The sequence below is a fragment of the Simochromis diagramma genome, unplaced genomic scaffold (assembly GCF_900408965.1).
Source record: "Simochromis diagramma unplaced genomic scaffold, fSimDia1.1 OVJJ01000344.1, whole genome shotgun sequence".
Taxonomy (NCBI): Eukaryota; Metazoa; Chordata; class Actinopteri; order Cichliformes; family Cichlidae; genus Simochromis; species Simochromis diagramma.
The window spans coordinates 12,566,696-12,585,414 of NW_024387375.1; the positions used below are offsets into that span (position 1 = coordinate 12,566,696).

Genomic DNA, 18,719 nt, shown 5'->3' on the forward strand with positions numbered 1-18,719 from the left:
TTTGTACCTACAGAACAACTCTGTCATAACCTTCCGCAGTCAGAAGAGACTGCTCACGTGATTCTTACAGCTCCCTGTTGTCTCATTTTATGTTTCATAAATTGCCTGTTAATTATTTAATTATGACGCCATAAAAACCGCAGAAATGTGCATGTGCGAAGTAAAAGCCTCAAAAAATGCTAAATAATGGTAGTGAATGAATTGCTTATCCTGTGTATTGTTCAATATTTGGTGTCTTTCGGCTTCCGCTTTCTTTTTCTTTTCTTTTCTTTTTTTACTTTCTTGCACAGACTAAACAAAATCGTGCACTTTATAAAACATTCATAAACATTTTTACAGCGTTGATTGGAAGACGTGTTCTGCATTCCTCAGCATCCAGAAGACATGCAGCACCGCGAGCAGCGGGGGGTGAAATGAAGAAGGAGGAAAACTTGTTTCCCTCAATAAATCATGAGTTAATCATTTTTCTATAGAAGACACATGGAGATGAGGCAGATCAATACAAACTAGATGTTGGTGAAAAGATATGTGACGATCAGATTATTGGATCCTCTTCACTTGATGACCTTTTTTTCTGTCTTGTCGTTGTTTAATTCATTTCTCCGTTGGCGACGTTAAATTGCTTCATGCGTTTTACTGCCTCCTGAAGAATTACATTAGTGTAGGTCCATGATGGGAAGATGGGTGAGGTCGACGCCTCGCTGTCATGAATCAAGGGGGATGGGACATCGTTTACGCGCATCACCCCGCCAGCCCCTCGTGTCCAATGAAGGCTGAGAGTGGATTTACAAAGGGGCGGAAGGCTCGAGCCCCACTTTTTCGCCGTGGCTGGTCGCAGAGGGCGGAGCTCTGTTCCTGCCGTTTGACAGCTGCGAAATAGAAAATGTATAGCGGATAGACAGTCTGGAGAACCATGCAGCTCCAAGGCAACCATACTATCACAAGGAATGGGATACAGCATGGCCCTTTATAGCCTGCGCTTGCCCTCGTAAATCTGGGTCAACTGGAGAGCGCAAACTACAATACAAGGGAACTAAGTAGCTTTCATTGCACATAATTCCTGGATCTGAGAGGCATGCATCGTGCCTTCTCGTATCCCGTAACTGTGGAACGCAGTCGAACCAAAGAGCGCTTGGAGGCGTGTTTGGCCGGGCTATGCGAGCTGGAGCTCCGCAGACAGCGGCAGGAGTGTCTGGTTCTGGGGGCGCTGGCTCTGGGAGACCCGCTTGCCCAGGAAAGCTCCAGAGGAGAGCTGAGATGTTTCAGCAGCTGGGGCCAGGAAAACTTGACACTGAGACGTCAGCTGGTAAGAAGTTTGTGTTGAGCCTTTTACTGCACTGTATGTTTGCATTCCAGCCCTCCCGCATTACCCCACCCTGTGATAAAAGGGTTATACCCCTGTCATCTATCACAACTCTACATACTTTTGAATATCTAATAGCCTTCAGCGTAGACTCATTGAAACCCGCTTGACCGCTGGATGGTCTTCTAGTTTGGGCAGCGCCTTTTGTGCTGCTGTGAAGTCTAGCTGCAAAGAAAAAAAAGTTACTCAACTTGATTAATAGGCTCTCTGTTTGAAAGGGTGTAATGCGTTACTCTGCTTTTTGGCTGAGATTTATGCCCCTGGGGAACGAAATCAGGGGGTGGAGCAGCCGCCGTTTGTGCCACAGACCGACTATTTAATGGCCCATTGTTCCCTCCGCCTAGACTTTTATATTCCACTTAACAAGCTCTCATTTGTGCTCTCCGCACATCATAAATGGATGAATTATTCCTCTTGCTTTTCTGTTGCTGGTGGAGCTAACGTTTTTATGTGAACATTAGCATCCGTGTAATTCATGGAATGTTGTTTTGTTTTTTTTTTATTTACGTGACGCTCAAGCAAAATAAGACCGATATGTTGCCAGAGTAAAACGGGCGGGGAGGGGGGGTTAAAACTGGTTCTATAACGGCAAATAGAAGTTTCACTAACAGCATTACATCAGCGGTTCACACGGGGAGTTTCACGCACCAGTGAGCACTTATCTGCGCTGAAAACGGTTCTTCTTCACTTTCTCTCTTTTTTTGCCCAAGTTTTTATGTCTCGGTGAGGTTTAATTCCGTTTTAACTTCTGGTGTTGTCTCAACATTACTACAAAAGCATGGCATTATTAAAGAGGGTGGAAAAAAGGGAGAAATTAAATCAGCCTCCTCCTCTTCACATCTCCAGCCCCCCCTTCCTTCTTCTCCTCCTCCTCCGCCGGGGCCCTAACAATAGGCGCATATGGAGCAGAATACTAATGATGGCGATCGAGGCCCCAGTGAGAGGAAAAGGCGCACATAGGTGGCTCTCCGCACTGGCTTTAGAAATATGACATGATATGATTTTCTGTTAAAAAATAAATAAATAAATTAACGATCATCATAAAGTGAGTTTTTCGAGAGTGCCACGCGCAGTTATGCTCACATGTCCACTGGTGCCTTAGGAGCTGCCAGCGCATTTCATCCACATCAGCTGGAGAGTGACGAGTGAAGGCGAGTGAAGGAGTGACACGAGTTTCCTCACAAGGGCGCATAATTTCCCCGTTTTCATTTCTGCGCAATCCGCCTTTGGATCGATGTTTATTAACTGTTGCGCTCATCCAAGCGTGTGAGTAATTACACGGGAAAGTCCTGGGAGAATATTTGGACCCGACAGGACTCTAATTGAAGCCTCAAATTGAGTCTTCGTGATATCAGGTCACCATCTGCGTCCGAGCTAAATCCCCAATCTCATTTCGCGTGTAGGTTAAAGTCTGCAAAATGTATAGTTCACGGTGTGACATAGAAACAACTGACCCATGAGACTGACATCGTGTGTGCCTTGAACATGAATGTGGCCCCAAACAGGCTGAGAGATGCAATTTTTTTTTTCTTCTTTTCCCCCCTTCTTCATACAGTATGTGGTGTTGAAGGTGTTGACAGCTGTGGGACGCCAGACAGCAGCTGGGAAAGCACGAATCTCTGACCTCCCTCTCAGCTTCCCTGCTGTGTGTTTTTGGAGAGAGTGGAAGGGATTATATGAATTTTGTATGAATGTGGCACACATACATCCATCAGCGGAGAAGTGACTTTAGGGGAGAAAATGTGCTCTGAAATGTTATTTAATCTCCTCTGAAGAATATTAATTGGCCTAGGGGATGTAAACCAAATTTTTAATTATTGCATGTTTGGGCACATAGAAAAAAAATCTTTGCATTCTACAGGATTGTGTGTTTGTATCTACAGTGGATTTTGCTATTGTTTTGTGTCTTTGCTGAACTGCTGGCTCATCATCAATCAGGCTGTGTGTGTCCTTGTGTTAAGACAGCAGCGCATCATTAGTGAACGTATAGTCTGCTCAGCAGTGACTGATCACTCGCATGATGGTTTACTGCGCTTTGTTCTGGCACACAAACAAAAACCTCAACCGGTTTTTGTTTGTGCTCTTTGGTTTCTTTGTGTACACAGCCGTTCAAGCAAATAAGCTTCAGAAAATATACAAATTATATGCACACAGACGATACACACGTGCAAACATTATGATACAAGCACACTTTGAGATCAACTCTCATTTAGTTATGCAATTTTCAGTCACATGAGCACAGCCTGTTTCAAGTCTTTCTTTAAGGATTCCCTTTGCAGGCCATGCACCCTGCTGCTGTGCCTACGAGCCACTGCGCACACTGAACAGATTCAGAGGAAACTAATTAATACTATTCACAATGCAATGGATAAACTCTTTGTGTGCGTGTGAAGAACTTCCTCCCAAAATCACTGAATATATTTTACCAAACTAAAACAAATAATTTAAAATGTGTCTACGTGCTCTGAAGAAATAAGAGATCAGTAGCTGAGCAAACACGGGGGGCAGGGTGCCCTGTGTTTGTGCATGTGCTGTGCATGTGTGTGTGTGTGTGTGTGTGTGTGTTTCCGGCCTCCCACTGTGGATCCAGTCACAACATAGCTTTAATTATAGAGAGTCCAGCAGTGAGGCTGCATGCTTTGTGCTCTCTGTTCAATAGATTTCTTTATCCTGGCAATATTGTTTCAAAGACCCACCGGCCTTCACTGGTCATTGGTCCTTTCTAAAAAAAAAAAAAATACAGAGACACTTTTGCCTGCTTCTGTGTTGTCTTGCAGCAAAACACAATGTGTGACTGAATTTGAATGTATCTTTCTATATCAACAGAGACAATCCACTCTTATTAAACTCTGCAGCATCACGTTCTGCATACACACTAAAGCACAGTAGCTAATGACAGAAAAATTTGCCCAGTCACTGTTCATGTCCCTGGTTTCACCTGGCCTCACCTGCTGCTCAGTGTTTTTCACTGAGAGAACAGGTGGTCCTGATGTGTTGTACAGCCACAGCAGCTTAATGGCTATAAGTGAGACTGGCTGCACAGTGTTCTTCATCTCCCCCATCCCCCAGCAGCCTGCAGGATGCAGTAAAAAAAAAAGAAGCAATAATACAGTGTGCAGCATGTCTGGGAACCAGTGTGAGACCTGTAATAACAGAGTGCAGTCAAAGCAAAATGTCACAGTATAAACCAAATGGTTTGTTCATCCACAGAGATTTGTTTGTTTTTTTGTTATAAATTAATATCCAGCCCTGTGGCTTCTACAGTGTTTGTGCATATGTCCACAATTAGATGGCAGTCAGTTGCCACTCTGAAATAGCATCATTGATTTATTGATTTCCAGTAGCCTCCCCTCCTCTCAGCGTTTCTTTACCACAAACCAGCACCCAACGTTTCTGCCATACAAAACAGTATTGATATAGTGATACTAGCGCTTTGTTTATAGTAAGACAATAAGGCCGCTAGCAGAGACAAAAGAGGTAACAGTATTTGGGGTGAAGAGGTTGTCTGTGCTTCCATTATGATTGCATTAAGTCTGCAGGACAGGGGAGTTAGAGCCTAAAGGCACTGACAGAGATCTCTCAGAAACATTGAGCCACTTCCTGTTATAAACATTGTCTTTTCACACATTATTGTTCTGAATAGATAATAACAGCACTGTAACACAAAAAGAATGATCATGTCTGTTTGGTGATCTTTTTAATTTGATGTTAGCATGCCACTATGTCGCTTGCATTTGCGGCCTGAGATTTTAAGATTAAATGAGCATGTATTTGACCCTAATGCAGTTTGTTTATAGACCACATAGAGGAGTAGAAAATGCCACAATACGTAAACACTTTTAAAGTTCTTATGTTCGATTACGTTGGGTGACTTTTCGTCAGCTACAATTCATTACATTTTAATCAGAAGTCTTTTAGAGCAATCTGTGGCTGATTGATGAGCAACAGCTGAACCTACCATCCCTATATAGCCAGGCATTTACAGTGGTTGGCTGGTTCAGTTGTACTTGATGACTTACACCTTTGCATAGTGAGTGTGCGCTTCTTCTTTATGGATGAAGGCTTCAAGTCCCAAAGTGGTGCACAGCACAGCTTAAAAGCCACTTTGTTCCAGCACCACCCAAATAAACAAATCCCTGCTTTGATGCTGTGTTGATTCTCTGATATTATTTATTTATGTATTTATTTATTTACGTATTTATTTATTCAGTATTCTGCATTATCTTTATCTGTTAATAATACAGTGCATTCTTAGAGGATTTCTAACGAGCTTCTCTGCATGTCATCCAGCTACATGTGTCGACGATGACAGAGCTCAGGGAGGAGTTGTCTGTCGTGAGAAGTGTGTAATGTGAAAAGTGTCACCTTGTTATGAGGGCACGCTCAATCGCCTGGTAATGAAGTCTCTTAACGAGCGTTGCGTGTCAGCCATATTAAATCCAGCCATCTAAAATGCCTGTATTAGGTCTGCGTGTATCAGAGAAGGTATTACTCACGTTGCTGACACAGTTTGTTTATAGACTCAGATTCTGGGTACTTGTCTTCCTCACAAGTGCAACAAGGAAGGGTTAGGTAGTGACAGCTAGCTGTCATAATGAAAGATAGCCTGCAGGCAGTGAATCAAAGTCCATTTAATATCCTCTAAAGTCTTGCAAACAGAGCTGTCTGTGCACTTGTGTTAACCCATTCAGGTAGACGGGCATGGAAATGCGTGCCCATGTTAAGTGTGTGTGTCACATGCTGTCAATATGACACCAGCAAAAAATGATCAGGCTGGATGAACCAGCATGTTTAATTACTCGGTTTTACCACAAACAGATGGGTAAATGGGAGGGTGGGGGATTTGAGGAAGGCTGTGTGAGGTAGCGGGGTGGGCTTCCAAATGGTAAACACACAAGTGTAAGAACGACAGCGTTATTTATTTATTTGTTTTGGGGGGACTTTAACATATGTTTAACATATACCCAGTCTCATTTGTTGCTGGTTTGAGCTAAATGAGCAATTATTTGTATATCTGGCTCGCGAGTGTCTGCAAGCACGTGTGTGTGTGTGTGTCCACCCACATGAAATAACACCCCACCCTCCCTCTTCCCCCTCCTTCACAGTGCTATGAATTATTCATGTTTCAACCTCTTCAGTAAGCCTGCTTTTATAAATGATGGTCATGTGATGGCCACGTTTCGATTTTACACACTTCTGCATCAGAGTTTTGGCTTTGTTATTTTGATTTATTGGTTTTAATATTTTCAGGCATTATAAATTAGGAGCAATGTTGCAGCTGGAGAAACAAGCTGCGAACGATTCACAGCTGTGCTTCTGCCATTAGCATATCCAGAAAGCACTCATTAAACTACAAACACTGCTGGAATTTTTTTTGTTTTTTTGCTTTGTTCCTAAAATCAATCATTTTTGCTTCGTACTGTCTACTTAACATTTATTTTCCCATCAGTTCAACCAGTTACAGACTGCAAGAAAATAGTCTGAATGCATGTTTGCCTGTTTTTCAGAGTGCTCTTCAGAGCTCCCCGTGGGGTCTAATGCAAACGCTGGAACAGCAGGTGGGAGAGCTGAGGATCGACGCTGCTGATGACTGTTGTGACAGAGCCCAAGGAGAAACTGGCAACAGTCGACCGAGTTCTGGTACTTATTTCTGCAAGGCAGTGAAATCAAAGTGCAAACACACTATATAATTCCCTTTTTTCAGTAAATGAAGTTGTTTTTTTCCAGAGTGTTGCTCAGCTGAACGAAACTTGTGTTCTTTGTATTTCATGTTTGAGTCTCTGCTCTTATTGTTCCTTTATGCTCCAGTTGTTTGTGATTTTAATCTGTGGCCTATTTGTGAAATGCAGTGAGAAACTTTTCTATTTTTTGAGGAGTGGAATGAGTTATAAGAGATGAGATAAGCCTTTCTTTTTTTATTGGTGCCTTTGCCTCACAGCAAGAAGGTCCTGGGTTTGAGTCCAGTTTGAGGCCTTTGTGTGTGGATTCTCCTCCCACCGTCCAACGATATGTGTGGGATGTGGTTAATTCTGTTCAGTTATGATCAGAAGTTTACATAGACTCATAATCTGTGTGAATGTCATGGTAATTTGAGGATTTTAAAGATTTCTTTGAACCCTTCTTTTTCCAGAGTAAAATGATTGTACAATATAAGGCCTGTTAACCTCTCACTAATTAGAAGTTAATAGGCTGTGTTGTTGTTCAATTAAAAGACATTGCAGAACCTGCAGCATCACTCATTAAAAGATTTAAGTGACTGTGCATATATGTGCATATATGAGCCTGTATGTATCCTTTTGACCCTGTGTACATTCAAGAAAATCCCAAACAGAGTCATTAAAGATGCTGTGCAATCATTCCACCCTGGAAAAAAAAAACAGTTCAAAGAAATCATTAAAATTGTGATGAATTAAGTACACTAATTACACTGTGTCCTAGGTTTCTATGAATCAAGTGAAGGTCAGTCACCAAAAGGAAAATCTTGTACCACTGAGCCCATAGAGAGTGTCTCCTCCTGGGCTTACACCAGTGACAGGCCAAAGTCTGTGGGTAAGCAAGACTATCAGACGTGGAAGATTTGAGATATTGTGAAACCTGCATATGTGCTCTTGTTGAAGTAAAATGATTAACATATTAGCACATACTCTTTGCATATTAGCATGAGAAAACAGCAGACTCTTAGTCAACTGTCTTTATGTGAAAGAGGCTTAATAAACAAATGTATGGGAACAGACTGAGAGTGGCATGGCTGCAGACTCTTAGTTTTGAGATTATTTATTACTGTTTAACTATTAGAACTTTTTATTTATTGTATAGTTATGCATTCAGGATGATTTTACTTACTACTTCACTTATTTCTCAATATTTCTCTCTGCAATCAGGAGACCCCCTTATGCTGGATGGAGAATTTGATGCACCACTTCTACGCACCACGCTACCCCGCTCTTTCTCTGCCCCCTACCCACCTCTTGAGGGTATTGCTGAGGAGGGCACTGCCATTGACTCCTGGCACTGGGACCCCAGCGGAGACAATGGTGGCTGGGAGCAGGAACCTGAAGAGGATCAGGTCACCGAAGAGGACTATCAGCTGGCTTTGAAGGTAGAGGGTTACATCCTGAGTCTCATCCAACGCCATACCCTCACACCAAGACCTTGTCAGCCTCGCACCACTCTTAGCCCTGACCCCCCATACTGCAGTGGCTCTGGACACAGCTCCCTACACAGGATAACTCCTTCTTTAACCACAGAGCACCGCCCTTCTGATCATCATCTTCAGCCCCATGGTGACCTTTCTACAAATCCTAATGGCCAGGGATGGGGTTGTGACCTGGAGCGAGAGGCCTGTGGTGGGGAGGCCCCATCTTTGGAGGAGGACTGTTATTTAGCTCTGCCCTACCCCCAGCCCAATCTAATTTCCCTGGCTGGAAGGCTACCATCCCCTCCGCCCTCACTGGACCATAACTGTGGAGTTGGGGCTCTTGACCTTTGTTGTGAACCCCCATCCCCCCATCATTATCTACATCCACAGCCCCCTATTCTTCACATGCACAGTTTAGTAAGTGCTCAGTATATTCCTGGACAAGCCTGTCATGCCCCCCTGTGCTCCCCAAGACATTACAACCAAGAGCAGCCAAAGTCCAACCAAGTTTTCACATCTCCTGATCACCTCAAGTACAGAGCATCTAAGAAAAATCACAGCGAGAGACAGAGATCCAAGAAGTCAAGCAGTAAAACCAATAGATCCCAGTCTGAAAACAGCCTCCTGGGTCAGCGGGTGCTTCCAGAGAGGAGGTACAGCACCACAGAGAGGCCCCAAGGCAGAGGTGATCCTCATACACTGCCTCAGAATCAAAACCAGGTTGTAGGACACCAGGTGGTCTACAACGGCCACAACGAGAGCCGACGCTGGCGATCTAACCTGGAGCTCAGCCAAGATGAGGGGGAAGTCCAAGCAGGGCAGGTACACAGACGACCACCTCGAAAAGTTCGTCACGGCCCTTCTTGTTCCCATTCCCAACCCCAGAACTACCACCAACAGCAGCACGCCAAGCACTGGCAGCAGGACTTTAAGGAAAGCGCACCTCTCTGTCAGGGGGAGGAGAGCTATGGTGGTGCTGCCCCCGCAGAGTCCGAGTCTAGCATGAGCGAGGTATATTCTCCAGCCTCCAGCTCGCTATCCAGCGACTCCGATGAGAGCGGGGGGCTGGTGTGGCCCCAGCAGCTGCCACCCCGCCTCGCTTCTACCTCTTCTTCATCCTCTCCTTCACCACAAGCCACTGCCAATACCCCATCTCAACCAAAAGCCTTTGTCAAGATAAAAGCTTCCCACGCTCTGAAGAAGAAGATTCTCAGATTCCGCTCAGGGTCGCTTAAAGTCATGACTACTGTATGAGAAAATCGTCAAACTAGTTTTAAACACATACTCGTCAGTAACTTACTTGCCACCAAATCCTATGTCAAATATCACATGAATAATGATCTATTCAAAGATCTTTCATTTGTACTATCTGGTTACATTTATCTTCCAGTTGACAACCATCAGACACAAGACTAATGGGCAGTATACTGCTCTAATGGATGACAACTGATACCAAATGACATGTACCACCTAGAAGCGGAGTGACTGAATATGCTGGCAGTTTTTCCTCTGTTTCATTTGCTCTCATCAGACAATTGTGGTTAATTAATGTATTACTGATATTTTCACCAAGTCACATTATTAGTATAAAAACTATATCAAATCTTTGTGATACGGGCCTTAAAACATACTAGGTAAATTTGCTGTGTTCAGATTTCATAATAACCTCTGATGGTCTTTTTTAAAGATTATGCTTTTTGCTGAAAGTCATAAAGTAAACAGGAATTTCTTTTAATTCTTTGTGCTAAACTGCATTCAAACGCAAGCAAAAATCAACATATTAGCAGAAAATCTACAACTAAACTTTGCAATGCACTTGAAATGTTGGAGTTAATCCACTAGAATTGTTCCCTATTCCTACAAATTCACAGTCCTCTGTAAGAAAGTCAAGGGAACGATTTAGAAAAGGGTTAGGATACTTTTCTGAATGTGGTATGAGTGCTAAAACTTAACTGAATAACCATGTTTAAATTTGGTTTCCTGCAGACTCAAAAATCCTGCACCAACTGTGAGTCTCTCAGCAGGGCACACCTCTGCATATCCAGCTGTTACTGAGCTCCTCTTAGTATGTCCTGGATTCACTTCAGTGAACTTCTTACTACCTCCCCTCTGCAGCCAGTGAGCATAAAGAACCAGACATCCATGTGTCAGGGATGGATTTATTAGAGGCCACACTAAGGGGCCTGTGTACATTCACGCATGCATGTTTAAACTCACAGATTCCCTGAAACACTGGGACCTAGACACTGTAAATAAATATGTGGACTTGTTTTGAACAACTGTAAATAAAGAAAGCATTTCACTCAGTTTTGATATTTTAGCACTTATTTGTTTATTCTTAAATCAAAAAAGACAATGTGTTAACAAGCAAAATGAAGGTTAATATATTCTTAATATTTCATATAATGCAAAAATTAAGGTTCTGTTTTATATGTTAAAAGTTAGAAATGCAGAAATCCTGATTGAAAACTTTCAAGAATACATTCCCCCCCCATGTGATGTTAAGCTCTCTGCTTTAACCTTGTGAAGGACTGGTAATCCACTGTAGGATGAGTGGATGGATGGATTTGCAGCTCATGACCAACTCTCTCTGTTGAGTATAGTATCAAAGTATCTATACATCCAATAGTGTGTATTGAGCCTTGATATGTAATAGCAAACTATATGTAATGGTAAACAATATTGATAGTTATGTAATGATGGTCAAACCCCAGATTTTACTATTTGTCGTAGCTCTTGTATCTTTCCAGTCTCTTCGCCTCAAAATACCAACATCATATAGATAGAAATATAAGTACATATATGTACATTTTTTTACATCAACTTTCAAGATAAACATCACAAACTCAAGCTTTAAAAAGATAATTTTTTATCAGCTGTTGTTTGAAAGAGACCACCAAGTCATTGTGATGACCAAGAGGTAGAGAGTTACAGGATGTATGTAAAAGTTCACTAATGTATGCTGGTGCTTGTCCATGGTCAAAATTTGAATCTTAAAGTGGAGACTGAATTAATGACGACCCAGTGCAGCTGGGTCAGCAACAGTGGGACATGAGAGTACCTGGAAGATTTAGTCAGAAGCCTTGCAGCAGTGTTCAGAACAACCTGGAGTGTTCAGAAGTGAACAATGGATTTTAATAATCCACACATAATGAAATAAATGCATGAAAAACACATTTAGTTCAGAGCGTCACACAATGGGACTTCACTTGTTTCTTAAGCAGACATTTGAGATGAACATTCAAAGTGTAAACAAAAGTCAAAAACTACACAGCAAAATCTCCAGTGTTAAATTAACACTGGAGAGTGTCTATATGGGTCCACACCTCTGAGTGTTAAATACAACACTGTTGAGTGTTAAATTAACACTTTTGACAGTGTTATATGTTTAAAAGTAACCTAGTCAGTTTTGAAGATTAACAATGGCTAACACTGAGCAGTGCTGATTTTCTAACACTGGAAAATAACTCAAAATGTTAGAAATATTCCAGTGTTAATTTAACACTGGAGATTTTGCTGTGTACTCCAAGATTCCTGATTTTAGATTTAGCAAAGTGTAGCAAAGGACCAACCACCAGCTATTAATAGAATCTAAGCACCTATGGCTCTGAAACATACTGGGGCTTAAAAGAGATATATAACTGAAAATCATAACTGTTAATAGCAGTTATAACTGGTATTAATAGTTTTGATTTATTTTCAAAGAGTTCTACAGCAAATTGAGTGTCAGCCATTTAGAGTGTGTCTCCCTCTTGTGGTCTATGAAAACAGCATGTATACAAGAAGATGTAATCAGCATTTTTCTATAATCACTGCGAAAAAGTAATCAAATCTCTATGTATTTTATTTCTGCTACCAAACTATACTAAAACATGACAAAAAGTCAGAAAATGCATCATATACATAATGCTCTGAAGTAATTCTTCTGTGAAAGCCAATAATAGAACTTTCATGTGTTTTGTTGCGTAAGACATGGATTTTTATAGAAACCTTACAGTGTAACTATCAGTTCTGCTTTTGAAATCTTGAAATTTGACTTGACTTGACCACCCAAATTCACTGGAAAAAAATCTTCATAACTTGTAAAAATGAATGCACTTTTGTGTATTTGTGTTCACAGACTTAAATCCAAGCCAAAGTCTTTTGCTAAACTTCATGACAGAACTGTTTATGTTACAGCAGTCCTCCATATGCAAGAGAGTTATATTGTTGTCATTTCTTTGCCACTGCTGGTGCTCTTGGTGTCCACATTAGTGACACTCTTCTTGATGGTTGGTTCCTCGCCCATGAAGCGGAAGATGTTACGCAGGGAGCGGTTCATGCTGTCTTTGAAGCTTTGACCCAGACACACATAGAGCAGAGGGTTGAGGCAGCTGTTGAAGTAAGCCAGGCAGAGCGCTATAACGTGTGCCAGGTGAAGTTTGGGACTCACATAAGTACCCCGAGGGGTGGTCAGTATGAGGAAATCCACGATGTGCAGAGGTATCCAGCACAAGAAGAAGCTCAGCACCACAGAGATGACGACCCTCAGGGTTTTCTTGGATCCAGTCCGACTACGTGTCATTCTCCTCTGTGTGTTGCTGAAAACCACCAAGTGACAAACTAGAATAACCAGGAAAGGAATAATGAATCCAATCAGGAAGCGAAAAGCAGAGACAGGCCAGGCACTGTCTACAGTGTACTCCATCCTACACTCTCTCTTCTCATCACCTGCCACAATCTGCTTGGCGTACACAAACTGTGGGATACTGCCTATCAGGGCCAGGACCCACACAGCAACACATCCATAAGCACCCTGTTTGGGTCTCCTGTGGTTCTGACACCAGATGGGTCTGATGACCAGCAACAAACGATCAACGCTGATCACAACCAGCTGCAGGATGCTGCAGTACATCACCAGGTAAAACAGGCCTCTGATGAGCATACAGGCCAGTGGACCGAAGTGCCAGTGATCGTCGTGGACCAGAGGGACCATAAGCAAGGGGATGGAGAGGCAGCACAGAAGATCAGCCAGAGCGAGGTTGAGGAACCAGAGGGAGGTGACAGAGCGGGACATGCAGAACCCCGTCACCCACACCACCACAGCATTTCCAGGCACACCCAGCAGGACCACAAGGCTGTACATGACCAGAGCCACTATCTGGATCGGCTGAATCTCAGGAGTCACAGACTCAATAATGTCAGGAAATGTGTAATTATCATCAGGAAATGTGTAATTATAGTCACCGTAATCCATGATTCCTTACAACTGTGAAGTATAAAAAACATTTTCATAACTCACTGAAATAATATAATTCAATCAAGAAAAAATATTTATTGACTTTTAAATTAATTTTAGTAGTAACAATGATCAATTTTAGACTTTAGTATTAACTCACCGATGTTCAGCCTCTCGTTATGTTGCTCTGTCACCACTGAGAGGAAGTTGTTGAGCTGGTTTGCTTCTCAGCTTTATACTCTCACCCCACCCCACACAGACACAGTTGCACATGATCTCTGTTGAGAGTCCTCATTGTAGGCGTGAAACTGCAGTCACAAAATTGGTGAATCTAAAAAAAAAAAGTTTTAATTGCAAAAAATTCATTTCACAAGAAATAATTAGGTCACAGGCCTAATGACCTAGGTCACTTCTGTGACCTAGGTCATTAGGTCACAGAAGTGATGAGACAATTTGTAATATTTACTTTATTCGTGTGTTTTGCACCTGCAAGTACGCACGATGTAAGAAAAGAATATAAAAATATACAAATTAGAATTCAATTATTTTGAGCTGAGACCTGAAATGAATCTGCCTGAGTTTAAAATACAGATCAACAGATGTGTTTGAAGGATGTGGTCAAAAGATCACTCTAGCTGCCATTTCAGTGAATGTGGGAAATGTGCAAATCCCACAAACATGATAACCTCACCCTTATTTGAATGCAAAGACTAGTTTGCAATAATAAACTTTTGTGTTCTCGTGTTATTAATATTGAATTCAATTTGATTGAGTTTGATAGTAGATGTTTTTCACCAAACAGATTTAACTTTGTTCTAAGTTACAAAAAAGAACAGTTTCAATTTCATTTCTTTTCACTGGTTGCTTAATGTGGGTTATAAAAGAGAGCGAGTCATCAATTTTAATTCCTAAGTACTTGTGCTGACTGAGTTACAAGCCCTGAACTGTTGTAATACCTGAAAGGTTCAGTGGTTTAGATTTTGAATTTGAGAACATCGTGATCTGTTTAGTTTTGTCAACATTTAAAACATTTTAAATCACAGTTAATGCTGTACTGCACTGAATGCTGGCTGGAGATGACAGAGAGCCTGATTAAGTGTGGGTGCAGAGGAGTATATGAACATGTCATCAGCATAAAAATTAAACTTTGCTGTAGTGATATTATGATTATTCATATATAAAATAAATAACAGTGGCCCTAGAACAGAATCCAGGGGCACTCCTTTGTTTCATTAAGGAAGCTAGAAGTGTTTCCTTCTACCTGTACACACTGAGACCAGCCTAATAAATAATTTTTAATCGATCCAACTGTTTGTTTGTTTTTTTTTCTTTTCAGACAACCCTGCATTGACAAGTCTTTGGCTTAGGCATTTATGATCAAATGTCTTGGCTTGATTGATAAAAAAAAAAAAAAGGCTACATAGTGTTGCTTGTTATCCACTGAAACAATGAAATCATCAGATCCCTAGCTTTAAACAAAGGGAGAACTTATTATAAGGTTCAATAAAGTTACTTTACATTAAACCTGATGTTTTAGGCACCAGTCATCATTTTACTTGCTTCTCTCTTTCACTTCCACATGCACAAAAGTGTCTCATTCTTAATAAAGCAAACTACCTTTCCTAGTTTTGTAAATATACCTATTAGGATCCCTGGCTTTGAACCCAGTTCTTCAGTTTTGTGGGTTTTTGATTTGTTTCTAGATTTATAATGTGATTATGCTTTAGCTCTTCATTGCCTAGTCCTTTGGTGTTCAGTATTTTCCCATGTGCTTCCAAGCTTATTTATTTATGTTTCTAGTTCTTAGTTCCTTGGTCTAGTTAATTCCACTTTCATTTCCAGTCTGTCTTGGTCTCATGTCTCTGTCTCCTTCCTATAGTGTCTCCTGTAGTCAATCAGTCTTGATCTTTGTGTTAGTTTACCTAGTCTGTGTCTAGTTTATGGTTTCATTCCAAGTTCGTAATCTGTTTATATTTTCATTTTTCTTCTTAGTTTGTAATATGTAGTTATCTTCGTCTGTGGCCCTGATCACGTGTCTGTGTTTGTTTACTCTTCGAGTTTGTAAAAGTTGAGTCTCTGTCTCTGTTTGTTTCTGATCTTATTTTGATAGTCTTTTGTGCCATGTGCTTTGTGTTTGGCTTTGCTTCCTTGGCTCATTCGTCAGAATTAGTTTGCCTGTGTTCCCAGGTATGTGCTCCGTTTACCTCCTGTGTGTATTTAAGCCACTAGTTTTCATCTGTTCTTTGTTGTGATCGATGTGTCCTGTCAATTTGGAGTTTTGTAGTTAAAATCTTTGTATTCAGTGTCCCTTAAGTCCAGAAATAAAACTTCCTTTGATTTCAGTTAAATGGTTTAAAATATTTTAGTAATAATTGTTATTTAATTGTTATTTTATTGGGGTGTATGTCAGGAGTTTGTGTATGAGTATGTGTCAGGCCAGCTAAAATGGCTTATTTCTGCCTTTGTTAATATTTTAACAAAATACCTCAACACCTGAAAATGAATGCAGTCCTGCATTTATAGGGCAAAAGAGTTTATTCTTAAACTCATAACAATAATTTGACAGTAACATAACATGTTTCTCATATTAGAATGTTATTCACAAATGAACCTACTCGGAAGCTACAGCACAGTTAAAGTGTTTTTAGTGATATCTAGCTCTTGTAATAAAAAGCCACTATTTGTGCCTCCCTTTGTGCCATGCTTCACAGTGCCTCTCAAAAGTGAACTGCAACCTTGTGGTAACTGCTGCCATTAAGACCCCGTAGTTAGTCAGCATTTTTCACTTCCACAACTGAGAGATCAGTTTCTCAATGGTGGAAGAAAAGAGAACAACAGTTGTCCATAAACAAGGAGGAGAAAAATAGCTTTGGCATGATTTCCCAGTTTAGCCTGGTGACATCACCAAGATTAGAAAAAAAATAAAAATCAGGAAATGAAACACAAAGTCATCAAAAAGTTCCAAAAAAGTTAAAATAAGACTCACATTGCATAATATAGCAATATCAGGAAGCTGGCTTTGTGAAAATGTGTTTTTGCTCAACATTCTCACAGCACTGAGTGCTCAGAAGTAATGCCATTTGAAGGGTGGAGCACTGCTGGGTGGAAGTGAAGGAGGTCATCTCTGAACTCAACTGAATAAAGGTCAGCAGAAAAACAATACGTTGAAAAACGCCCAAATACTTTTTGCAATACAAAATATAGTAAGACAATAAGACCCTAGTAGAGAGAAAAGTAGAAGTATTTTGGTTGAGGAGGTTGTGGGTGCTTGCATTATAACTACACTAAGTCTTCAGGGCAAAAAAGTTGAAACCCTATTAGAGCCACTGACCAAGATCTCCCAGCATCACTGAGCTGCTTCCTGTTATTCACATTCTCTTTTCACACATTACTATTCTAATAAATAAATAAAGCCAGCATTTTAACATTATAATAATGATCCAGTCTGCTATAGCTGAAGGTTTCCCAGTTGATCTTCTTAATTTAGTGTTAGCATGCAGGTTAATGGATGACAGTGATGGGAATGTTTTGCAAATGTCATAAATGAATCAAAGTATTCATCAAGTTAAAGAAAATTTCAAGCTTAACTGTACCCCATGCAATAGTCTCATGGCCGTTTTCTCAGATCCTGTCAATGAGTCGTTACAGCCATAGCATTATTTAATGTATGAGAAATTTCTGTTTTTGTCAGTTTTACTTGGAGGCAAAACAGGACTTAAGCGCAGGGTTCCTCCAATACAGGGAATTTATTTACAATGAAAATGTGCAATAACTACAGTCTTGCTACAACAGGCTTGTCCACAGATGCTTGAGCTGGGAGAAATGAAAAGTGTTATGGATCTTCATATTACAGAGCAAGAGTAGATGAGCAAACAAAGGGTTAATCATTGATTGAATCGTGAAAGAGCCAGTATAATTAGATGCACGTTTCTTAGATTCAGTTCGCAGTGGGATATTTTCTGCTGATAAATCTGACCTGTTTGATAAGGTGTAGCTGAGATCCTGTGACAGTCGCCAAGGCGTTTATTCTGTCCCTCGATTTGGAGCAGAGTGGCACGGGTGGACCTCATACATGGCGGCAATTGCGGAAGGTGAGGCTTGATAGAGGCAACATAGTGCTCACCTTCTATCACTGGCAGGAATGCAGATCGTATTCCTTGCTCAGGTACCAATGGACACAGACCAGTGGCTGAAGAAGTCAGATTATTGGCATACTCTATTTAGGAACGAGTGGAAAACGTGAGTGAACAAGAAATCCTCAATGCATAATGGGAAGCCCCGAAAAGCCTAATTCTTTTGCAATGTAAATAAGCGTTAGGGGGATCTCTCTCACCTCACGCCCAACTGGTCACGGCAGATGGCTGCCCCTCACTGAGCCTGGTTCTGCCAGGTTTCTTCCTGTTAAAAGGGAGATTTTCCTTCCCACTGTGGTCAAGTGGTTGCTCATAGGGGGTCATCATACTAAATATTAGAGATGGACCGATCCGATATTACATATCGGTATCGGTCTGATACTGACGTAAATTACTGGATCGGATATCGGAGAAAAATAAAAAATGTAATCCGATCCATTAAATATCAAAAAAGCACCTCACAAAACTTTCGACACGGCGTAACTCTCCTCATAACCTTAGCACGTTGGAGCAGTGTGCTCACATGATGGAGTGGCTGTGTGTATTTGTAGCCTTGCTACCAATCCGGCATTTCATCTCCGAGGAAGTGATCCCAGAGAGAAGTAAAGCAAGTGTGTAAGTTCATCTCTGAATGTTTGTAAAGCATTCCTGCATTAAGCTTAACAAACGATATATGGAGCGACTGCCTCTTCCCTCCCCCTCCATCTCCTGCTGCTACTTCAATCATGAAACTGATCAGTGATCAGCTGATCGGCTTTTCTGTCGCGAGTCTGTCTCTCTTGTTTGTTTATCTCCCACTTTGCACCAGAAAGAGGAAACCAGCGGCTGAATAACAGCAGCACGTTTAAGCTTGATAATCTGTTGTTA

General features: G+C 41.2%; 2 protein-coding genes across 2 annotated transcripts; one reads left to right on the forward strand and one right to left on the reverse strand.

Moving 5' to 3' along the window:
* Positions 1-565: 565 nt before the first annotated feature.
* LOC120720015 (dapper 1-like) lies at positions 566-9,826 on the forward strand. Its single transcript, XM_040009613.1, has 4 exons — positions 566-1,306; positions 6,871-7,003; positions 7,802-7,912; positions 8,245-9,826. Exons 1-4 carry the CDS (start codon positions 1,076-1,078, stop codon positions 9,753-9,755), a joined length of 1,986 nt encoding a protein of 661 aa, XP_039865547.1. The 5' UTR covers positions 566-1,075; the 3' UTR covers positions 9,756-9,826.
* A 2,111-nt stretch (positions 9,827-11,937) lies between these two features.
* LOC120720016 (C5a anaphylatoxin chemotactic receptor 1-like) lies at positions 11,938-17,089 on the reverse strand. The gene is made up of 3 exons (XM_040009614.1): positions 16,706-17,089; positions 13,880-14,050; positions 11,938-13,749 (listed from the first exon to the last, which is right to left on the reverse strand). Exon 3 carries the CDS (start codon positions 13,735-13,737, stop codon positions 12,703-12,705), a length of 1,035 nt encoding a protein of 344 aa, XP_039865548.1. The 5' UTR covers positions 13,738-13,749; positions 13,880-14,050; positions 16,706-17,089; the 3' UTR covers positions 11,938-12,702.
* Positions 17,090-18,719: the final 1,630 nt, after the last annotated feature.